At 33.7% G+C, this 25,930-nt stretch overlaps 1 protein-coding gene across 3 annotated transcripts in view; it reads right to left on the reverse strand.

Annotated features, from left to right (window-relative positions):
- KIZ (kizuna centrosomal protein) overlaps positions 1 to 25,930 on the reverse strand; it is a 219,064-nt gene that overhangs the window by 185,452 nt on the left and 7,682 nt on the right. For 2 of the 3 annotated variants that reach the window (XM_031951038.1, XM_031951039.1), the window contains exons 2-3: positions 9,335 to 9,397; positions 4,200 to 4,362 (exon numbers count right to left, since the gene is read on the reverse strand). In XM_031951038.1, coding sequence (XP_031806898.1) covers positions 4,200 to 4,362; positions 9,335 to 9,397 — 226 coding nt within the window. Of the gene's footprint in view, positions 1 to 4,199; positions 4,363 to 9,334; positions 9,398 to 25,930 lie in introns of those variants that run through there. The other variant, XM_031951040.1, reaches the window with a different exon arrangement.

Consider the following 25,930-nt stretch of genomic DNA (forward strand, 5'->3'; position numbering starts at 1 on the left):
GTTTTTTTTTTAATTTTCAAAATATATACATGGATAATTTTCAACATTCACCCTTATAAAATCTTGTGTTCTAAATTTTTTTCCTCCCTACTCCCCACCCCTCCCCTAGAAGGCAAGTAATTCAATATATGCTAAACATGTGTAATTTATATGTGTGTGTATGTTTCCACAAATATGCTGCACTAGAAAAATCAAATAAAAAAGGAAAAAATGAGAAAGAAAATAAAATGTAAGCAAACAACAACAAAAAGAGTGAAAATCTTGTGATCCATACTCAGTTCCCACAGTCCTCTCTCTGGGTACAGAAGGCTCTCTTCATCACAAGACCATTGAACCGGCCTGAATTATATCAGTGTTGAAGAAAGCCACGTCCACCAGAATTGATCATATTATCATGCTGTTGCCATGTATAATGATCTCCTGGTTCTGCTCATTTCACTCAGCATCTGTTTATGTAAGTCTCCCCAGGCCTTCCTGAAATCATCCTGTTGGTCATTTCTTACAGAACAATAATATTCCGTAACATTCATATACCATAACTTATTCAGCCATTTTCCAACCGATGGGCATCCACTCAGTTTCCAGTTTCTTGATATTACAAAAAGGGCTACCACAAATATTTTTGTACATGTGGGTCCCTTAACCTCCTTTATGATCTTTTTAGGATACAAGCCCATTAGAAACACTGCTGGATCAAAGAATATGCACAGTTTGATAGCCTTCTGAGCATAGTTCTAAACTGCTCTCCAGAATGGCTGAATCAGTTCACAACTCCACCAACAATGTATTAGTGTCCCAGTTTTCCTACATCCCCTTACAATTGGCCATTATCTTTTCTTGTCATCTTAGCCAATCTGAGAGGTGTGTAGTAGTAGCTCAGAATTGTCTTGATTTGCATTTTGCTGATCAATAGTGATTTAGAGCATCTTTTCATATGACTAAAAATGGTTTTAATTTCTTCATCTGAAAATTATCTGTTCATATCCTTTGACCATTTATCAATTGGAGAATGCCTTGAATTCTTATAAGTTTGAATCAATTCTTTATGATAAAAATTATCCATTTTGTGTTCAATAATGTACTCTAATTCTTTGACCACAAATTCCTTCCTTCTCCACAGATCTAAGAGGTAAACTATCCTTTGTTCTTCTAATTTGCTTATAATATCACTCTTTATGTCTAAATCATGAACCCATTTCAACCATATCTTGGTATATATGGCATTAGGTGTGGGTCAATGCCCAGTTTCTGCCATATTAATTTCCAATTTTCCCAGTAGTTTTTGTCAAATAGTGAGTTCTTATCCCAAAAGCTGGGGTCTTGTCAAACACTACATTACTACAGTCATTAACTATTTTGTCCTGTGAACCTAACTTATTCCACTGATTGACTACTCTATTTCTTAGCAGTACCAAATGGTTTTGATGACTACTGCTTTATAATATAGTTTTAGGTCTAGTACAGCTAGTCCACCTTCATTTGCATTTTCTTCATTAATTCCCTTGAAATTTTGACCTTTTGTTCTTCCAGATGAACTCTGTTATTATTTTTTCTAGCTCTGTAATTTCTTGGGAGTTTGATTGGAATGGCATTGAATAAGTAGATTAATTTAGGTAGTACTGTCATTTTTATTATATTCACTCAGCCTACCCATGAGCACTTGATATTTTTTCAATTGGTTAGATCTGACTTTATTTGTGTACAAAGTGTTTTGTAGTTGTGTTTATATAGTTCCTGACTTTGCCTTGGCAGGTAGACTCTAGCAGGGTTAATTTCAAAATGTCTAAGCAGATTTTCTCTATAAACTATAACTATAAACCAGGTTACTGGAAAAACAAATATAGGAGGTTGTACTAAATTATATTGAGATTTATTACTGACAAGTTTTAGCAACATTGACTAGGGAACCTCTGCAGGTTACTTGGAACCATAGAAAAACAAATACACAAGGAAGAACTTCCCCCAGAGTTGCCCTGAGAATGAGACCTATTGTAAAATTTCTAAGGGAAAAAAGTTTCTAGAGACCACATGACTACATGTGACAGCTAGGACCCAAGATGAAACTGATGATGAAATGGACTTTAGGAGTGGGCTTCCAGGAACAAGGACACGTGATATTATTTCATATTGATAATCATTACTGCATTTCTTTGGCTTTAATGTTGCCTGGTGTTCAAGTTGCTTGCAAGAGAAATATGTCCAAATTGCTTTTTTCTTTTATTTGGGAATCAAAGCATTCTTCCTGCAACTTTAAGTTAATTAAGTCTTTCTTCTGTTAATATCAACCTCATCTAACCAAAAACTGACTTATGGAATAAGAGTATTACCTGTTTGATATTCTTTAGGTTGAAGCCAAAGGCTGAGTTCGAGCTTTCCAAAGTGATTTAGTTATTTGTGCATATGCTGTGCATATCCACAACAGCATATGGAAGATGTCTAGTTTTCTTGGTTACCTTGGTAATATGTAAATTTCTCCTTTCAATCAGACTACTCATTATAATTTTTAAAATGTAATTTAATCTATAACCTAACCTAGTTTACCTAGAGAGTCTATTTAACCAGTTTTATCTCTTTAGGAAACATATGATTAACTAAATTTGTATAAATTATCTAAATTCATTTAGCTTTTAAGACAACTGAAGGGAGCATGAGATCATGATTTTTTTGTAATTGTCATTCAGTCATTTCAGTTTTGTTTGACTCTTCATTTGAGTTTGTTTGCTTTTTTGGCAAAGATACTGGAGTAATTTGCCATTTACTTCTCCAGCTCATTTTACAGATGAGTAAACGGAGGCAGTTAAGTGATCTGCCCAAGGTCACACAGCTTATATGTTTCTGTGCTCAGTTTGAAAATCAGCAAATTGAGTCTTCCTGAATCCAGAGCCAGTACTCTATTCACTGCACCAACTAGATTCCCAATAACATTTTTTGGTGATCCTTGTAGCCATATGCATTTTTTCCTTCTCTTTCTTTCAATACCTGGGAAAATATAGTGCACTTGATTCCCAATACAAATCTAAGCCCCCTGATTCACATATCTTAAAGCAATTCCTCAAATTTTGACATTGGAAGAACTTGTCATAAAACTGGTTCCTAGCCCTCCTTAAAGAAATTCTATCAAGTTTTAAATAAAATAAGTAGTGAAGAAGACAGCATTGACTTGGCTTATTTTAATGAACTTCCTCCTTTGAGACCTTAACCCAGCTCTCTATTTATGAGAATCCAAAAATAGAAGAATTGTGGATAAAAAATTCTGCATTTATTATAAATATTGTTTAAACCTAGTTTTATGTGGATAGAAAATTGTATAACCTAAAGCTTACTACAGAGATTAGGCTGACCTTATAGGAAAAGGAAAGTCAGATGATTGTAATGAATGCTTAAATCCTACCCAAGTCTTGTTTTGTGTCTACCCAAAGTTTGAGTTTTAGGTTCCCCAAATTACCTTAAATATTTAAACTTACCTGCTAATAGACATCTTAAACCATCTTATGTAGGAATCTTTTTTTTTTTTTTTAAAGAAACTGCCTACATGCAGAAGAGGTAGCCATACCTTTTTTGACTCTCTCTGCTCCTAAATGACTTAAAAAATTCTTTGTAAAAATTTTTAAGGATAGGGAGCTTATTCTTGGCTAATGCCAAAGGAGTGTGTATCTTATCCTCAAAACAATAAGACGCCACTAAAACTTCACATGCAGAGTAGTAACATGGTCACATCTGAACAGCAAGAATTTCAATTTGATATAGACAACAGAGTCAAATTTGTAAGACAAGTCATTCCTCAATTGATAAATGGTCAAAGGATATGAACAGGCAGTTTTCAGATGAAAAAATCAAATATATATATATATATGTATATCAATCACTATTGATTAGAGATATGCAAATTTAGACAACTCAAAGGTACCAGAACAAAAAAAAAAAAAAAAAAAAGAAAAGAAAATGATTAATGTTGGAGAGGATGTGGGAAAACTGGGATACTAGTGCACTGTTGGTGGAGTTGAGAACTAATCCAACTATTGTGGAGAGCAATTTGGAACTATGGCCAAAGGACAATCAATTTGATTGAAGAGGGAACTCTCTAGTTGCTTTATCACATAGTGGGCCCTTAATAAATACTCAATGATTGACAGGTTGATTCAGAATCACTTCTTATTTTTGAAGTAAAGTAAAATAAAGGCCATATAAGAGTATTTTACCTTTAATTTCTCAAGTCTGTCTGTATTTCTAATGAAGCTTCCAATATGGTCCTGAATTTGATGACATTGTGTTAAATACTCTTGGTTTCGAATATGAGCCTTTCTTTCTGATTCACATATTTCTTTCAAGTATTTCTTCAGTTTTATATACTTAATTTTAGTTCTAGAAAACAAATGCAGATTTAAAAAATAAAATTAGATTTTGAGCAGTAAACTTGAGAAAACATTTTCAAAGATGCATAGAATTACTTTTAACACAAAAAAACCACAATAGCTGTGTGATCTTGGGCAAGTCACTTAACCCCAATTGCCTTAACCCCTGCCTCCAAAAAAAACTGAGCATTGTAAACTATCTTTACATGTATTTAAAAATAAAGTAAAATACTATTGAGTAAAAAAAAAAAATTACAAATTCCTTCCCCCTCCTCTACAACTTCCTCATTGAGAAGGCAAGCAATTTTATATGTTATACTTGTATAGTCATGCAAAACATATTTCTATATTAATCATGTTGTAAGAGAAAACAAAGATCAAAATAAAACTCCAAGAAAAATAAAGCAAAAAAAAGTATGTTTCATTTTTTATCCAGACTCCATCATTTCTTTCTCTGGAGATAGATGGCATTTTTCATCAAAAATCCTTAAGAGTTGTCTTGGATTATTATATTGCTGAGAATAGCTAAATCATTCATAGTTGATTATCTTATAATATTGTTGTTACTATGTGCAAAGTCCAGCATTATTCTCACTACAGCACGTTGTCTTAAGACAGGGGTCCTCAAACTTTTTAAATAGGGAGCCAGTTCACTATCCCTCAGACTGTTGGATGGCCAGACTATAGTAAAAACAAAAACTTTGTTTTGTGGGCCTTTAAATAAAGAAACTTCATAGCCCTGGGTGAGGGGGATAAACGTCCTTAGCTGCCACATCTGGCCCGCCGGCCGTAGTTTGAGGATCCCTGTTTTAAGACATATACATTTTTTTTTTTTAATGTAAGCTTTCTGAAGGCAAGGACTTGTGCTTTTTTGCCAGTCAGTCAATAGCAACTAGAAGGAAGGGTAGCATCAAGAATGGACTCATGTAGAAGATGACTTGATCTTTGAAATAAACTAGGGATTCTAAGAGATAGAAGTAAGGAAAAAAGATGTGCATTTTTGGCACAAACAGCAATTTGGACAAAAGAGGAGAAAAGACTGAAATGTTTCCGTAAAAAGGTATTTAATTAGCTCACAGATTGAAAAAAAGAGAAGTTATTTTTGAAGCTATAAAGGTAGGAGTGAAGAGTTTTTATTTTACCCAAGATGTAGCAGAAAGCCATAGAAATGTATTTTGCATGGCAGTGACATGACTTGTACTTTAAGAATCCAATTTGGTAGCAATATAGAGGATAAATCACCCCCAAAGACAAACCTGAAGCAAGAAAACCAACTAGGATACTACTGGAATGGTCTAAGAAGGAAATAATAAGGCTTGATCTAGGATGAAGTGAAAAAGAGAAAGATGTAAGAGATATTACAGACTGAGAACAAAATATGGCAACTCATTAAATATAGGTAGTGAGAAACAATGAGAAATTATGAATGACTCAAGATGAATTTTGACTACTAGAAAAATGGAAGTGACTTTAACATAAATAGGAAAGTTTGGAAGTGGGATAGATATGAAGAAAAAGAAAGTGGATTTTATTTTGCAATTGTTAGGTTTAAGATGCCTTTGGCATATATCTTGTTAATAAATCTAATAAACAGCTGGTAGTGTGGAACTGGAGCTGGAAGACACCTGAGCTGGCTGGATAGTCTAGATTTGGGAATCAACAAGGATAAAAAAATTAAATTTGGAGTATACAGGATGATGATAATTGACAAAAGATAAAGCACAGTTGCTCAAATCTTACTTTGTTGAAAGATCCAAAAGGGATAACAGGGAACTGATATCCCTAGCTATTCAATCTAGCTATCCTAGAGAAAGTCAAGTTACTCTCCGATAAATTATACCTCAGCTTCTAAAAGAACTGGCATATGTGACTGCTGAACCACTATTGGTGATATATGAAAGACCACAGGCATTACAAGACTAAAGAATGCCCAACAGGATACAAGGATATTTGGAGCACTTAGTAGAAACAATTTTTTTTAAGGATGGGTAAGAGCTAGGAACTTTTGCAGGTAGCAAAGGAGTCATTACAAAGGGAAAATACTTAGAGAGTATTAGTGATTGTGGGGGCAGGTTGATCAAGATGGGAAGGAATGAAATCAATGAAATGTATAGATATTGGCCTTAATGAAGAAAAAGGTCTCTACCCTATTAGAGATCATAAAGAAAGAAAGAAAGAATGTGGGATGATATCAAAAAGGTTTTGAGATGTAGAGATAGGGAAAAGGGGACCTCAAGTAGAAGTTCTATTTATACCTGAGCTGATAGTTTTATAATAGACTGCTAACAGAAGTAAATGGTTTCTAGACTTCATTAAAGTATGAGACAAGACTTTTTCCTGAGAGCTGAAGAAAGGAGTAGTGTGAGAGATTTATTGTTTGTCCTTAGTTCTTGAAGAGGACCGTGACATCAAGGAGGTGATGCCATGACATGTAAGTGATTTGGATTTAAATGAGGGAGGCTCTTAATGAATTTTGGAATGAAGTTTGGAATAAATGCTGTGGGAATTGTAAAAGAAAATCAATTAGTTATCGGATGAAATTTTCATCCACAAAAGGATGAGATTAGTATTTCTATCATTAGCAGATTAAGTTACTTAGCAATCAAATATCAAGAAAAAAATAAACAAACCTCCAAAGATAGGGGAAAAAAATCATCTTCAAAACATCTACAATGACTCAAATCAAGACTTCAAATAACTCATTATATATCAATGATTTTCAATAAATTCTTCATATTTATGCTAGCATACTAGTAACAGTTTACTTTCATGTAAATTATCATTCTTCAATGTTCCCTCCCAACTGGATGCTTCATGACTTCCCATCACACTTCAAGAGAGACCTCTGCTACTTTCTCTTCAAATGGGTTAGTTGGGAATCAACAATTGAAGTAGGGATACTGCTAGCAGTAGTGTTTTAACAGTCTGGAATAGAGCCATGCATATAGCCAAAACTCAGTAAATTTATTCATTGTATTTTTCCATATTCTTCTACAAGTATCCACCCACAGAAAATAAACCTCCATCCAAATTCAAAGGATAATTTCTCTAATACCAATTCCCAAATCTGACTGTCAAGTCAGTCAAATTATTCAGAATTTATTAAGTCCTTTTTAAATAAGTTTCTCCCTGAAATTCTCTAGAGATTTACAATGTAATAATATATATTATTATAATATGTAATTTAAATATAATATAATAATAAAAATAAGATTCGGAGATATAATTAAATAACCAAACCCTAAGAAACGTAAAAGCTGTTTATTAGGAAAATTCTGCCTACTAGAAAATTCTGAATACAACAGTAAGGGGAAAAATGAAATTTGAAAATAAACTGAAAATCCTATTGGTTTTGAACATAATGTCCAGAGATTTAAAATATTTCAAAAGCAATCTTGAAATTAAATTAAAATTCTGCTACAAATGATAGTAATCAAAGTCACAGAGAGTAGGAAAATTACTAAATAAAGACTTTAAAAGGAAAAAGCTGAGGATCAGAACTAAAGATCCAAGACAAAGTCCTAGTAGATAATAGGTACAAACACTGGATGGGAAGATAATGAAGGATTTCCGAGACAGGTATTAAATGAATAGTTTTGAAAGAAAAAACCCTGGAATTATTTTTGCAAAATCAAGACTCAAGAAAATTTTATTGAGCATGTTGGTCTATCCATAAGGAGGGGAGAGAGGGGGAACCCAGTTAGATGTATGCCAGAGGAAGAAAGAATAAATCTAAACAACATCAGGCAGTGTATCTAATGGATAAGTAAGCCATATATTTAAGGCAGAAAGGCAGAAAGTAATCTCCCTTCACTTTATAGATGAGGAAACTGATGTCCAAAGAGATGGGTGAACTCTTCACTTTCCACCAGGGTACATTTCTCTAGTCTCTTCCATCCTGCCCCAAATTGGGGGCATTCTCTCCCTACTGCCCCCCCCCTTCCATGCTCTTTCCCATGAAGATACAGGCTCCTTGAAGGCAGGGACTGTCTTTCAATTGGCTTGTATTTGTACACCCAGAGTTTAGCACAGTGCTGGTAGGTATACAATAAATACTTAATAAATGCTTGTTGACTAACTGACAAACAACAGATCTTTTAAGTTCACATCTAGTACCCTTTTTCACTGAAGCATAACTACGTATAAATTAAAAAAGCAAGGGTTAACTTTGAGAATTAAGATATGAATGTGTTTAATAAATAATAAAAACAGTACAATTGGCTTTATTTTTCTTAATATTTTCTCATCATTTACTTATGATTCTGATATGAGGTTTCATTTTAATACTATCTCATAAAGAAAATGTTTTTATAATTAAAAGCCAAACTTTCTTAAAGTAGATCTTAAAATGCATAAATTCTAATACTAAGAATGTAGTCTATGAAATAAATTTGTTTCCTTAGTAAACAAATTTATTTCCTTAGTAAAATTGTGCATGCAATCATATTACTTTTAATATCTACTCTCATATACCATGAATAGATGCCAGGTGATCTTGGTACAGCAACCTGATTGAAGATTAACTAAGAAAATTCTGCATTAACCACCACAGGAATTATTTCATTTAAACTCTGCCTCCCCAAAAGGGAATAAATCATATTTATTAATAATGCATTTTTCTAATAGTGCATGAGAATAAAGGGCAAAAATCACATAGCAAAAATATAATGAAAAGAATCTAACTTACATTTTATTCTAATTTTTCTAAGAGAATCCACTTAACACAATACATTTTATAATCTTTAGGGAACATACACACATATTATTATTAATATTAGAATTATTATTCTAATTAAAGGTACTTTGAAATTTTAAAGAATATTTAAGAATATTAAATATTAAAGAATATTAAAGGTACTTTGAAAATTATGTACAATATTCGAAGTTATATAATATTTAAAGCTACATAATAGCTTACTTAATATTATATGTAATAATGTGTGTCAATTATATTAAAAACTATTGTCACTATCATTACTTACCTACATATATTAGATTGGGAATACTCATAAAGTTTTCTTTCCAGTTCTAATCTCTTCTTTTCACTGCAACATTAAAAGAAAATGTTTTGTACGTAAATTAGTAACAAAATTAATAACCAAGATTTATAAAAAGTTTTCATTTATAAACATGCGTCTGGAACTATTTGCAGTGTCCAAGTTTAATAATATCAACTAACATTTATATAGCAGTTCAAAGTTTTACAATGTGTTTTTCTAATAGCAAACCTGCAAGGTAAGTATTGGATTATCGTGGGAAAACTGGGGATCAGAAAGGCTATGACTTCCTCAGAATCAGCTACCTTAGTAGACAAATGTTAGAAATGTATCTTTGTATAATTTGTATAACATCTTCTGACTCCATATTTAGAACTTCTTACTGCCTCCTTCCAAGCAACAGATATACTTAGAGATTATTAGAGAAGTCAGATTTGTAAAAGGACAAAAATGATTGAGAAAGAGAAAGGATTCCCAAAGCAAAATAGAAACCTCCATGGGAAAAGCCTTCTTCAAGGTAGATTTTTGTGAAAAAATAAAAAAGGGAGATGAGAAGAAATATTCAAATATGAGGGCAGGATAACATTTTCTGCAGAAACTGATTTAACTTGCCTTTTGACATTATGGACAAGATTATGGTATGGGTATAAAGAAAAACTTAATGCTGGGCTTAAGGCAGGCCAAACCACAGATGAGTTTGGCCCCTTTGGCTAGGATTCAAATCAGGTTTTCTATCAATTATTTTAATTCTCTCAAATTTGTCTTACTATTTTTTCATAATGCCTTTATCTCACTATTTTTTACTATTTTCCAGTAACAAACATAAACACAAGGACAGTGAAATACAGGAGGGAAGGGAGGGAGGGAGGGAAGGAGGGAGGAAGGGGGGGGAGAGAGAGAGAGAGAGAGAGAGAGAGAGAGAGAGAGAGAGAGAAAGAAAGAAGAGGAGATTAAGGAAGAAAGTCACAGAATACAATTTAAAAGTGAATAGTTTAACTGGTGTCAGAGGTCTAATTTGCAGGTGAAGCAATTTCCATAAGCAATAACCATAAACTAGCCCACCTAAAGTTGTAATAGAGAAGTTCTTTGTGAAATAAAAGTTTCCTCAGAGGTTTGACCTTATACTCAAAGACAGAAAATTCAAGAAATCAAAGTCAGTTGCATACTCTCCACTCTTGTATATTTTTTTTTAATTCTCTAAGTCAAGGCTTCTCAAAGTTTTTCAACTCATGACCTTTTTTCACCCAAGAAATTTCTACCCACCTGAGGCAGGTAGGTAGGTATACATACATTAATAAAATACATAAGTAAAATAAAATAACTTAAAATAAGCATACAAATAAAACATGGATAATGAATCATAATTTTATGACCTCAAAGGGTTACCCAATTCCCATATGGGGTTGCAACTCACAGTTTAAGAAGTTTTGCCCTAAATTATGGCTCTCTGGGAAAGATTAAGAAAGGAATACAGGACAAATGGAAGGAGTTAAAAATAATTTAAAAAAAAAATCAATAAAAATTTTTAAAGAAATCCTTTAAAACTCGTTAGTTTTACTGGTTTGTAATGAGTCTCATTGGAAACAAATTCAGGTTTTTAGCAAGTGAGAAAGACATATTAAAATCGGGCCACAACAGTTATTACATATTTTAAGAATTTTAATATTTCCATTAGATACACTGCCTGATGTTGTTTAGATTTATTCTTTCTTCCTCCGGCATACATCTAACTGGGTTCCCCCTCTCTCCCCTCCTTATGGCTAGACCAACATGCTCAATAAAATTTTCTTGAGTCTTGATTTTGCAAAAATAATTCCAGGGTTTTTTCTTTCAAAACTATTCATTTAATACCTGTCTCGGAAATCCTTCATTATCTTCCCATCCAGTGTTTGTGCCTATTATCTACTAGGACTTTGTCTTGGATCTTCAGTTCTGATCCTCAGCTTTTTCCTTTTAAAGTCTTTATTTAGTAATTTTCCTACTCTCAGTGACTTTGATTACTATCATTTGTAGCAGAATTTTAATTTAATTTCAAGGTTGCTTTTGAAATATTTTAAATCTCTGGACATTATGTTCAAAACCAATAGGATTTTCAGTTTATTTTCAAATTTCATTTTTCCCCTTACTGTTGTATTCAGAATTTTCTAGTAGGCAGAATTTTCCTAATGAGAGAATTAATTCAGAATTCACCCACCAAAACTATAAGTAAATTTCTACGTGGCCCAGAAATTTCTATGGAAGTATATTTTCTTTACATTGATGTTTAAATAAGATATTAAGAAATAAATCAAATGTATTAATTAATCCATAAATTACTTTTATTACTATTCAGTGCCTTCAGTTCACTTCCAATATTCCACTGAATTATGATGTAGAGAACTGGGAAAGGTTTAAGAGGGGGAAAAAATTAATCTTTCACAATAGAAAATGTTAAAGGAGTCAAAGTTTTCATTTGCATGAAAATCTTAAAACAATGACTGTTAAGAATAACAATAATAGAGAATTATGGATACAGTTGATTACAGACTCATGAAGAATTGGCTTAATTGGCTATTTCTAAAATAAACAAATTTGGAACTTTTTTAACTTTTCCCACTCATAAACCCTTTTTACAGAAGAAATTTTGGTGTTATCCTGGATATATAGGTATATAAATAGGTGTGCAAATCAAACTAGTAATTTACTAGTAATAAATCAATTTTGTGATTGCCACATTCAATTATATGATCTCATGTAGGGCCCTGACCTACTTTAAGAAGTTTAGACTGGGGAGGCAGAGCCAAAATTGCAGAGTAACAGCAGGTTCTTGCTCAACCTCGCCCCCAAACCCTTCCAACTACCTTTAAATAACCACTTTTTAAAAATTTTAGAGCAGCAGAAACCACAAAAAAACATTTTCCAATCAAAGACAACTCAAAGTCAGCATGAAAGGTTTGCTGTACCAAAGTGGGAGTGCAATGCAGCCCTAGTGCAGGCTCCACCAGTGGAGCCCCAACTCCAGCAAACTAGGACCAGGCTTTCAGGGGTCCTCAAACTACGGCCTGCGGGTCAGATGTGGCAGCTAAGGACGATTATCCCCCTCACCCAGGGCTATGAAGTTTCTTTATTTAAAGGCCCACCAAACAAAGTTTTTGTTTTTACTATAATCCGGCCTTCCAACAGTCTGAGGGACAGTGAACTGGTCCCCTATTTAAAAAGTTTGAGGACCCCTGTTTTAGGGCCTCTAAATCAGTAGCAGCACAGGTGGTTTCCAGACCTCTCGGTCTACAGACACCAAAGATGACTTAGAAGATTGGTAGAAAAGGCTTGTCTCACTAGGGTAAACAGGCATTGGGAAACTAGCAAACCAGGAGCAGACTGGGGAATCATTGAAATCAGCAATGATGGTAGCAGCAGCAGCTTCTGCAGGTCTCAGAGGCTCACAGATGGTAAAGAGGTCAACCATCTGGTCAGAAAGAGGTCTCTTTAATAGCACTGAGGCAGAACTCTTGTTTTGTCCATACTCAGATCCAGAATGTAAACCTCACTCATAGTTCCAGGCCAAGAAGAAGCATTAGTACTCTAAAACTTACAGCCAGTGTAGCTCATGGTTCTAGGGCAGAAAATAGTGTTTGTAGTCATTCAAACACACTTCTCCTTGAATCATAGTACCTTGGAAGAACACAAAATCTCTGAAGCTTAAGACATTGCACTTCTACCCAGGAAACAGAGTCCTACTTTTTATTTTTATTTATTTATTTTTTTTTTTTTTTGCTGAGGCAATTGGGGTTAAATGACTTGCCCAGGGTCACACAGAACATGTTAAGTGTCTGAGAACAGATTTGAACTCAGGTCCTCCTGACTTCAGGGCTTCTACTCCACCACCTAGCTTTCCTAGAGTCCTACTTTTAAACAGAGTTAAAAGCTGAGTAATTGGCTGGGAAAATAAACAAAACTCAGAAAAAATTCTGACTATAAAAAGCTACTATGGTGACAAGGAAGAACAAAATAGAGAATAAGCTCCTACATCCAAAGCCTCCAAGAAAAATAAGAATTGATCTCAGGCCATGGAAGAGCTCAAAAGGGATTTTGAAAATCAAGAAAGATGGGGAGAAAAAAGTTAGGAAAAGAAATGAGAGTGATATAAAAGATAGTACAAAAAGCTAACAAGAAGATGCCTTAAAAAGCAAAAATAGCCAAATGGGAAAGGAGGTACAAAAGCTCAGAGGAAAATAATACCTTAAGAATCATATTTGAGGGGTATGATGATGCAGTGGATAGAGCACCAACTCTAGAGTCAGAAGGACCTGATTCAAATTGGCCTCAGACACTTAACACTTCTTATCTCTGTGATTCTGGGCAAGTCACTTAACCCCAATTGCCTTGCCAAAAACAAACAAACAAACTTAAAAAGTTAACAAAAATAAGATTTGAAAAAGTAAAAGCTAATGACTTTATGAGAAATCAAGAAATAATAACACAAAACTTAAAAGAATTAAAAAAAAAAAACAGAAAACATATGAAATTTCTCACTGGAAAAACAACTGACCTAGAAAATATATCCAGGAGAGATAATTTTAAAATTATTGGTCTACCTAAAAAGCCATGATCAAAAAATGAACCTAGACATTCTCTTTCAATAAATTATCATAGAAAACTGTCCTAATATTCTAGAACCAGAGGATAAAAAAGAAATTTAAAGAATCCATCAATTACCTCCTGAAAGAGATTCTAACATGAAAACTGCAAAGAATATAAGAAGCTTTAACTTCTTATACTGTGAGACTTCAAGGCATATCACTTAATCTTTCAGCATGCCAGGCAATTGTCAAATCCAAGAGTTCTGAAATATTATGTCATAGACCCTTTTGTCAGACTAGTAAAGCCTAAGGACTTCTACTCAAAATAATGTTTTTAAATGCACAAAATAAAACATATGGGATTATAATAGGAACAAATTGTACTGAAATAGTTAAAGATATTTTTTAAAAATAAGTTTATACATTACACACTAAGAACCTTTGTTCTCGCAGCTACACCCAAAGAAAGAACACTGGGAAATAAATGTAAACTGTTTGCATTTTTGTTTTTCTTCCTGGGTTATTTCTACCTTCTGAATCCAATTCTCCCTGTGCAACAAGAGAACTGTTCAGTTCTGCACACATATATTATATCTAGGATATACTGCGACATATTTAACATATATAGGACTGCTTACTATTAGGGGAGGGGGTGGAGGGAGAGAGGGGAAAAATCGGAACAGAAGTGAGTGCAAGGGATAATGTTGTAAAAAATTACCCTGTCATGGGTAATTTTTCTGTCAATAAAAAGTTATTATAATTAAAAAAAAAAAAGAACCTTTGTTCTAGTCTAGTCAATCAAACTCAAAGAAAAACTAGGGCCATTAGTTAGTGTAAAAGAATCATTAATGATTTATGTTGACTTAGAAAACCACACACTAACAATTATTTATGCTTTACTGTATTTTTACCTAATTTGTTAAATATTTCCCAGTTACATTTTAATCTAGTTCCTGCACTTAGTATTATTTGTAAGCTTATGTTTGACACCTCTGTCCTAGAATAAAAATTTCAGAGCAGGTGCTACTCTGTACTGGTATTTTCTCACCAAGAGATCACTAAACTAGTGAAATCTCATGCCCAATCCAAAAAAGAATAAGAGCTAATATTTATGAAGTGACCTGTCCAAGGTCACCTTAAGTGTCTGAGGTAGAACTCAAATCTCTCTGGCATGCCATTTTGCCCCAAATGTTCAATTCAACACAAGTATTTATTATGAATCTACTATGTGCTAGGTCCTGTGACAGCGATGGGATATAAAAATATAAAGAACTCTTATTAAGTGTCTAGCTGATCTCAATCTCTATAAAGGCAGAGCAAGGAAAAAATGGGCTTGATAATTTAGAAAATAGTTGGGTATAAGAAGGAAAAAAAACTCACTCAAAAGACTACTTAATATAGGAATGAATGTCCAAGATGACTGCTTACCATGTTTTCTTCTACTGGACCAGTACCAGTAGTCCTCAAACTCTCCTCACCCTCATCAATTTTTACTTAGTCTACAAACTATTGGTTTAGTCAAATGTATGTGGGATTTATATAGCATAACTGGCACATATGTAAAAATCTCTGGCTCTCTTTCTCATCCTAAACATAAAGTCTCAGATACCTTGGGTACTCAGAATTAATTTATAATCCTGGGCAGTGCTGATTTCCTGATTGCAGGTTTGGCCTTACTTCTCAGATACTCAACAAAACTGAGACCCAAGAATGAGAGTGAAGTGCTTCTAATATCCTTTTTACACAGGGAAATTTCACTGGCTTATATTCTATCAATAAAACATATGGCTTCATTAGAGGAGTGTGTAGCTACAATCTTTAGATTCTTTAATGAAATAATATATCAATTGACACCAAAAAGCAAGAGACATCAATTCATCGCAGAATTACAGAATCTCAGAGATGAAATAGACCTCAAATAAATATCTAATCCAAGCCATACTGAATAAGAAACCCCAACACCATAACCAATAATGATTATTCACTCTTTACTTGAAGACCACGAATTAAATGAACAGGCTACCACCAGATCCTATTACCATATTTAAACAGCCCTTGGTTACATTAACATACTAAATTTTCCCTTATGTCAAACTCAAAATTGCATCTTTGCAGCTTCTATTTTTGCAGTTCCTAATTCGTTCATATGGGATTAATTTCTCTTCCACCTTATAAGTTTTCAAATACTTGTACACTGCTAACATGTTACCTCCTAAATACTACCCATTTCTTAAACCAAACCTCAAATGGCATGAATTTGGAAACTTTTACAACCCTGGTGACCATCATTTGAATATTCAATAATTTATCAATGTCCATTCTAAAATATGATATATGAAATATATTTATAATAACATACATATACTATATATTTATTATAAAATATATAACATATATTTTATAATAAATATATATAAAATATATTTATAATAACATTCTTCACATATGGTCTGACAGAACAGAATAAGGCAGTGCTATTATTTCCCTATTCTCAGATACTATACTTTTTTTTTTTAAATCATAGTGTAATATTATACTAATATGACTTCCAGGTCATATAACTACAAGATGGAGGACTAGATATTTTCTTTGTCCAAAACAACCTCTCAGACATCTACAAAAGAGAAATTATCAGACAAAAATAAAGCAAATCTAAATGTCTCCATGATCCAAGGCACCCAGAATGCAAAAGAAGCTTTAAAAAAACAACCCAGAAGCTGAAACTCACTCTGAGCTCAATCAGCACCTTCCTCAACCTTGCACAAAGAAATAAAGTTGTATAATGCTGGAGAAACTGAGGCAAAATACAAATTAGAAATAATAATTTAGTAATTTATTGAAAGGGAGAGATTGTGCTGTGGGAATGCTGCCCCCAGGGCTAATGTCCAAAGCATCCAGCAGAATGCCAATTCTCAATGACATATTTATACACTGTAGCTAAACAAAGGCAGGGGAGTGGAGTCCAAATTCTGGTAAGCGGGAATCTCCATGAAGGAACTATCAATTCAATTCTGACAGGCTGGGAAGCAGGACCACAAATTCTAACAAACTGAGTTAAAGAGGTACCCAGCTTAGAGCCAGAAAGTCTGGACTCTCCCATATCTTGAGTTTACACATTGACAATTTATAACTTTAGAGGATAGTTATATCAGTCTTAATGAACTGGAGGAGGGGGGTTGCAACTAAGGGGATTAAGGCAGAACAATTAGGGAAACTGAGGCAGAACAATTTAGGGAACTGAGGCAGAACAATAAAAGGGAGCTGTGGCACAACAGTTGGACTAACAGACATAAAGAATTGTTATAGGTGTCTTCCCCTACAATTCAGTCTTCGTTACCTCTTACCAGTGCCATAGAGATATCGATCCAGTAGTTTGCTTGAGCCATTCCTGCCAGCATAGCAGAGTCCTTTAGGAAGTTTGTTGCATCAAACCTGTAAGAACTGTGCTGGAAAGCTCTGAACTACATGAGCCAAGCCAAAGATATAGGGAATTAGAAAGACCACTAAGAACATGATCTTGGGTTGGGTGGATGAGGAGTTAGGGTACACAGCATTCAACTAACCCTGAGGCAAAGAATTCAACTGGGGTTAGTTTTGAGCCCCCAAAATTTACATAAGAGACTTTTGCAAGTAAACTGTGAATTAGCCAAGATGAGAGGATGCTGAGATACTTTGAGATCTGACTCCCAGGTCTCAAAGGAAACTGAGACAGAGTCAAAAAGTCAACAAAAATAGAAAATAAGGAGGAGGGAATTGAAATTGCCAAATATTTCAGAAAGAAGAAAATTCAAAAACCTTGAACATAAACAAAAGAGTCAGCAAGAAAAACACTGATAAACAGGAGGAAATAGGCCTTGTAAGCCTTATAAACTAGTTCAAGCATTTATGAATAATTACTGCAAAACAAAAGAAAATATTCCCTGTGAAATATGAAGAGAATATGGAACCAACTACACTGCTGTTTCTGAGTAATTCAAAAGAGAAATGAAAACGAAAGAATTTATGTCTCAAACAATCAAAATAATCAGCAGAATAGAAAAAAATAGATCTGATGCCAAATCTCAACAAAGAAACAAAAGAAAAAAAGAACAGATTAAGAATGCAAACATATAATAGCAAAACATGAACTAAAAAAGAGAAGTCTCCCCCCAAAAAATAAACATTAAAAGAACATTTCCTTATGCTAACTCTATAAAAATAAAATGGCTGATTTCAATATAGGATGTATAAGACAACCTGAAGACTATAGGTGTCTAAGAACACATAAAGACAAAATTCCTAACAGCATGATAAAAATAAGAGAACTGATGAGAACTTCTACATATAGAAGATGAAATACCAAATGAAAGAATTCACAGATAACTTCCAGAAAAAAAGCCTAAAGCTACAAATTTTAAGCTACATAGAAGTTAAATTTAACAAATTCAACTCAGAAAAAAAAAAAACAAACTTCTGCATATAATCAAGAGAAAGTTTCAAATACAAAGAAAAGAAAATTAGAATAACCACAAGATGGAATTCAGAATGTAAGATGACTTATCCTGCAAATCTGAACTTTGTATCAGAAAAAAGTTGAGTGCTACTGAATGTAGCTGCTAACATTGTCTGATATTAAGCTTTGAATTATCTAAGAGTGATCAAAACCAGTTAAAAGACTATCAAAACCAGTTTTTAAAAAATAAAAATAAAGAGTACTGAATGCGGACATCAAAAGGGGCTACCTAACCTTCAACCCAACTAACTCCATGATTAGAGATTGATTAGAGGGTTAGTTGAATGCTGTATACCCTGACTCCTCATCCACCTAACCCAAGATCACGTTCTTAGCAGCCTTTCTAATTAATTCCCTATGTCTTTGGCTTGGCTCATGTAGTTCAGAGCTTTCCAGCACAGTTCTTAATAGGTTTGCTGCAACAAACCTCCTAAAGGATTCTGCTGTGCTGGCTGGAATGGCTCAAGCAAACTGCTGGATCAATGTCTCTATGGCATAGTTAGTGTACCTGAAGCCCACATTTGTTGTTCTGATCGCCTTCTCTATGAACCTTTGGTTGTTATGCAAAATAATATAGCTTCTTGAGGCTACACCTCCTTTGAGATAATCTCCTTGTTGAATGTATTTAATTCTGCTACCTCTGTCTATCTTGGGGACTCCTGTACTTTGGTGCTGTGTGGTGACCCTAGATTGCAATGCCCTTGCTTTAGTTAAGACACTGGTTTTTCATTGTTTTTTGGTTTGCTTTTTTGTTTTTTAATTTCAAGTTTATTTATCTGGCTCATGAAGTAAAATTTCAAGGCTCCTGCTTAGTGGCTAACAATTTTCAACCTTGGGAACAGCTGGTAGCAGCAGGAACCTTTTTGTGTTCCAATTCAGATTCAACTCAGCAGTTTAGCCTGGGTCTCTTTAATTTCCTTAATTTTTTTTTTTTTTTTTTTTGGTTGGGTTCTTGGTTCTTTAATTGAGAGTTTGCTATACCACCCACAAACAAGTCTAGTTCCATTCTAACAGGTTCAACTAAATGGATGGCTGTGGGTTTGTAATCATAGACCATATGATTGGTCTATGATATGGATATGGAGAGAGACTCCAACAGGTCTCTCTATGGCTAATGGAATACTTTCTATTTTTGTCTGGCTTTGTGGAGTATGTTAAGCTGTGCTCTATGTATTTATATGTGTGTCCATAAGTAAAAAACCAGCTACTTTTTTCTTATTCCATTCTTGGTCCAAGCATGGGGAGGAGGAAAGAAAAGTGTTGCTTAGCCACAGGCTTGCCTTTGGTTCCAACTGTAGTGAAAATTGAAAGTTTTAAGTGTAGATAATCTTAAAGAATATTCATAGTAACAAAAAAATAGTAGTGAGAAAGAAATGGTTTGAGATGAGTACTTGATGGGATTTTTCTCCCAGATGCTTCCCTTCCCCTCACCAACCTATTAATTTGAATAAAATCCTCTTCTATGATAAAGTTTCTCACTTAGCCATGCAAATCTCTCTGCCAGGAAAGGTAATTATACAGAGAGTAAGTTAAAGGGTGACTAGAGCTTAATTTTTCCCTTCTTTTAAGGAATTTGTTTGTAAGTAACAAATTTTAATTGAGAATTGATCTTGAATATTAGAAAACGTAAATCTAACTTTAATTGAATCCCAAATCAAAGTATATAAACATTATTTATAATTTGAATCTGGGGAACTGTCTGGCTTCTTGGCCACCAGTTTTAAGTGTTAACTCACAGAAAGGAGAACCTTTGTGAATTGGGAACCAGTCAAAAAGTAAATAGAATATGATTAGAAAATCTATTCAGATACTTGGGAGTTTTACAGACTAAAGTGATAGGAGAAATCAATCTAGAAATAACTTTTGAATTGGTATGTGTGAACTTAAAATTTCACAATTTCTATGAGACTTCTACCCATTTTTATAGTAGATTACATGTTAAAATTTTTGAGAACTGTTTTGCTTCTTGCCTATACACAAAAAAGAGAAACATTTAAGAAAGCAATTTGAAATATAAATATTTTACAAAATGTTTTTGTGTTACATCTATGAATAATATATCAAAATTGAATTTTTATTAGAATAACCAAGATTTTCTAATTTTATATTTCAGTGAAATATACACATATATATACACACATATACATATATGCATGTATATATTTATATATCATCAATACTGCACCTTGAGAGTCAACTTTTTTAATAATTCATTAGTTTTGTTTAGCAATAATATGTACTAAAATTATAAATAAAATATTCAGTGGAATGAATATAGTCTAGGATATGATTGAGATATGAGGAATGTAGGATTTGAGCAAATAAGGAAAAAAAAAAAATGGAAATAAGAAAGGTGTGGACCACTGAAAGAATGTATGTATGTATATGGACAGGGGGTGTGAAACTGCATTCCCTTTTGATCTGTAAAATTAACTCTGAAATTCTGTCCCCTTTGATTCCTGTCCTCCCAGACTCCAGAGAGTCTATGAAAGAGTCTGTTTCTCAGGTTGGGCCATTTCTAAGGCAAATCACCCTGATCTCCATTCATATTCAGGCTGAAAAAGCCTTCAAAGCAATTTCAACTGGGAAATCCTGGTCTGATCAGCTCAAACTGCCCCTAGCCCCCTGCCAATATCTGCTCATAAAATAGATTTCTGCTTTCTCATTTCTTTGCAGAATGTCCAAAGTAGTATACTTTGTCTCTTTGACATAGCTGCCAGGACTCCTGCCCACTGAGGAGACATTCTCCTCAGTGCCAGCCTCCATTTCCCTAATAGGACTTTGCCATTAGGAAGTCAATCTCTTAACAAAGCTGACTTCTTATCCAATAATAAACTTCCATTTTTGCCACTTAATATTTTGGGTTCATGAATTCTTTCATGAAGGACATATGCCGACCAAAAGGGGATTTCCACAACTCTCTGATTGCCAGTAGAATCCCATCATGTATATATATATATATATATATATATATATACACACATACATGTATGTATATACGTATACACAAGAGAATGGGTAATGAGGAAGGAAAAGAGAATGGGAGGGAGAGATGGAGGGAGGGGTCAAGGAAAAAAGTTTTAAGCTTTCTAATTTTGTATGGGGGATAAAAAGGATATGGGAAACACCATGTTATATTTTGTAACAAAAGGACTTGAAATTCCTGGGTTTTCCAAGCTGGAGGGTTAGAATGGGAAGCTGCTGCTCATCCTTATATGGAAAGCCTCAGGGAGACTAGGAATTGATCCAGTTCTTTGAGAAATAGGAAAAAGTTATAGGGAGGCGGGAATTGTCACTGCATGTCTCTAAAAATAAGTTTATTAGGAAAAGAACAATTTTTAGACAAAGAAATTAAAATCATTTTTAGTCATATGAAAAAATGCTCTAAATCACTATTGATTAGAGAAATGCAAATTAAGATAACTGTGAAGCACCATTACATACCTCTCAGATTAACTAAAATGACAGGAAAAGATTATGATAAATGTTGGAGAGAATGTGAGAAAACTGGGACACTTAATACATTGCCGTGGAGTTGTAAACTGATCCAACCATTCTGGAGAGCCCAACAGGCTTTCAAACTGTGCATTCCCTTTGATCCAACAATGTCTCTACTGAGTCTGTATCCTAAAGAGATCATGAAAAAGGGAAAAGCACCCATATATGCAAAAATGTTTGTAGCAGCTCTTTGTAGTGGCAAGGAACTGGAAACTGAGTGGATGCCCATTAGTTTGGGAATGGCTGAATAAAATATGGTATATGAATGTTATGAATTATTATGAATAATAATTCTATAAGAAATGATCAGCAGAATGATTTCAGAAAGACTGGAGAGACTTATATTCACTGATGTTGAGTAGAAACAAGAGAACACTGTACATAGCAACAACAAGATTATGTGATGACCAATTCTGATAGATGTGGTTCTTTTCAACAATGAGATCATTCAGGTCAATTTCAACAAACTTATGATGGGGAGAGCCATCTACATTCAGAAAGAAGGCAGTGGGGACTAAATGTGGATCAAAACATAGTGTTTTCACCTTTTTTGATGTTGTTTGCTTACTTTTTTTTTTCCTTTTTGATCTGATTTATCTTGTGCAGAATAATAAATTTAGAAATACATATACAAGAATTGCACATTTTTAACATATATTGGATTACTTGCCATCTAGTGGAAGGGATAAGAGGAAGGTGAGGAGAAAAATTTGGAACAATGAATGTTGAAAATTCATCTTTGCATGTATTTTAAAAATAAAAAGCTATTATTAAAAATGAATTTATTAATAATAATGGGCTCACTTTTTCAAATGCTTAGATAAATTAAAATTTAAATAACCCAGATTTGATTTGGTCAAAATATGTTCTGAATACAAATCAAAATGTGGTTTTAACAGAACTCCGCTTTTAGGAATTGTGGTAGATTACAATATAAAATGAGGAGTTGTCATCTTAAGTTTTTTACTACAGATTAGTTGAAAATGGTAGGTGTTTTGAAATACTTGAAATAACTGAACCTTGTAAAGAATAACGCTGAATAATTAAAATGATTACTTAAATATTCTGTATGACATCATTTGGAAAGATAGAGCCAGGTATAATTTTATTGATTCTGGTCTTATTTTAAATAAAACATATTTATCTCTTAGTAACATGCTTTTCACAAGCTAGAATTTATTGTACTGTTTTGGCATTAAGATAAAGTGTTTTAAAAAGTGCAAGAAACTGGAAATTTGTTAATCATGTGATCTTAAACAAGTTGCCTCAGTTTAGCCTGTAACGTGGATAAACATAATACCTCACACTGATTTAATAATTCAATGTACTTGAAATATTGGTAAAATGGTAAACTCCTTTTAGATCAATATTTTTTTGAGTAATGGATTAAACTGTACACTCTTTTGGGTTATAGATTCAATTGTAAAAAGAATAATTTTAAATTATTCATTTAGAAGTATAGTGATAACTTAGTATTCATCATTAATTGGTTCCAGAAGGCACAATGAGTGAAGAGCAAGACTAGGACAGAATTTTTCCCATAAGGAGTATATCTCAGCCTAACCATCTCTCCCTTCCAGGAAGTGGGGCTTCTAGCTGTGGAGAAACAAGCCAACACAGTTGGGTTCTTTCCTTCTTGAACACTTTCTGAGGAGAACCATGACCTTTATACTTTTCCCTCACCTTACATTGTCCAAGTTTCCTTTTTTTTTTTTTTTTTTTTTTTTTTGGTGGGGGGGATGAGAGGGGAGAGGAAGGAAGAACAGGGATTAGATGGAGAAGTGGAAGCTATGGTCCTGCAGGCACTCTCCCCTGCTCAGATTACTACAGATTAGTTGAAAATGGTAGGTGTTTTGAAATACTTGCTGGTAGCTGCCTGGGCTCCTGTCTTTGCTGCTGCTCTTGATATTGCTGCTGCTGCTTCTGCTGTGAAAAAAGTTAGGAGGGCAACCCTGAAAGGCCTCTTTACTCAATCTCCCATACAAGAAATCTTCCCCCTCTGGTTAATTCTAAGCCTTGCTGTGATAGCCTAACATATACTTAGCTGCATATGTTATTCTCATCTGAAAGCAATTGGAACGAAGGATACTTTAGATAGCTCGTGCCCTTGGGCTTCAGTGGTTCTGACATGTTTCTTCTTCTCATAGCAAAAGCTCTAAACCCAAAGCAAGTATTTCTTCACACTGCAATACCTTAGAACCCCCTGCTGAGATTCTATGCCCTCAATAACTAATTAAATGAGTAATCTGCCTGTTTACAGTTATATATTCATATATAAGATAGATAAGATCTTTAAATTTTTCAAAATGTTATGGGAATAATTAGGCAATGTAAGAGCTCATGGAGCCAATATATGAATTAGTTCATAATTTATATCTATATCTATCTGTATATAAATTAATTCATAATTAAATCCAAAACATCTTCAGTTTTGTAAGACATTATGGGGTTAGAATGTATATTTGTGAATTAATTTATAATTAAATCCAAAAAATATAATTAAAATCCAAAAATAAAATATAATTAAATCCACAAAAAAATCTTCAGTTTTGTTTTAAAGAATAGTATTAACTTATATAAGGGAGAATAACTTATGTAATATCTTGTGCTATTTCATAGGGCATTTCAATTTTTTTATTTAGTTTATTATTTAACATGGGTTTAATAGTAGTATGGAGAACATGCTCCGAGATAAAAGCAAATTTCATAAGGATTTGAAAAAGGACATAAAAGCAATGACTTATATGGGTATAACGCCCAATTTATATGATTACAGTTAAAGAAAACTCATTTGATACATTCAATTTGTTTTTACTATTTACTCTCTTCAGATACTTATTCCATCATAGACTTTTGTTAAAATAAACATCTTTGGGGTGACTTAATTTGTGTGACTATTAGGCACAGAAGTCCTTTACATATAAAGGGTACTGTCATTAGATCCTTAGTGGTTTTTCACCCTCCTAAGTGGGTAATGTACTTTTTTCCTGTAAACTTTACAGACATTTTGAGTTTTCATCTCTCAGCATTCAAATATTATGATATATAGGAGTTGTTCAGTTGTTCAATCATATCTGATTATTTGTAACTGCATTTGGAATTTTCTTAGAGAAGAATACTTAAGAGATTCCTTCTCCAGCTCATTTCAAAGAAGTGAAGTGAAGCAAATAGGATTAAGTGGCTTGCCCCAGATCATACAGTGTCTGAGAACAGATTTTGAACTTCCTGACTTTAAGCCTAGCTTCTATCCACTGAGCCATCTAGCCGTCCTAAATATTTGAAAGGTTCTGTATATTTATTTGAATTCCAATTTTAAAATTACTCTTAAAACTTTTCTTAAATAAGAAAATATGATAAATATCAAATTCATAAACAGAAGGATTGACTCACTAGAGATTAAATGTTACCTACAAGTCTCTTGGAGTCATGATATCATCATGGTCCAGCAATTTATCCAAATCTTGATCAAGAAGAGGGAATGTTGAAAGTAGCTTGATCCTTGCTTGATCCTAAAGCTACAAATTGCTTGAGAGTGATTGAAATCAGTTTAAAAAAGGATGTTGAATGCAGACATCAGAAGAGGATACAGACTTTGATTTTAACTTAGCAGGTCCAAATCAGTTTTCTGGTTGGTATTCCTAGAGTCTAAGCCTCTAGTCATCCATACCATCTCCCAGTCTTCTCTATGGGTTTTTGTTTTTTTAAGAAAAATAATTTACATAATAGCTTCTCAAGGCTGTGCCTCCCATGAGACTCTCTCCTTGTTGAAATGTATTTAACTCTGCTCCCTTCTGCCCACCTCAGATACTTCAATACTTTGGTGCTTCATGGTGACTCCAGATTACAATCCCCTTGCCTAGGTTGAGACCAAATCAAGAGCTAACAAAGAGGGGAAGGTGACTTGTGACTTCAGAAAGAGAAAAGTCTATAAGGGAGAATATGAGGGAAAAGGAAAGCTTAAAAGCAAGGGGTAGGGGAATATGGTCTTGCTTTGGTGGTAAGTCTGAATCCCATAGACTATTGCTCCTATGG

The sequence above is a fragment of the Sarcophilus harrisii genome, chromosome 2 (genome assembly GCF_902635505.1).
Source record: "Sarcophilus harrisii chromosome 2, mSarHar1.11, whole genome shotgun sequence".
NCBI classification, from domain to species: Eukaryota; Metazoa; Chordata; class Mammalia; order Dasyuromorphia; family Dasyuridae; genus Sarcophilus; species Sarcophilus harrisii.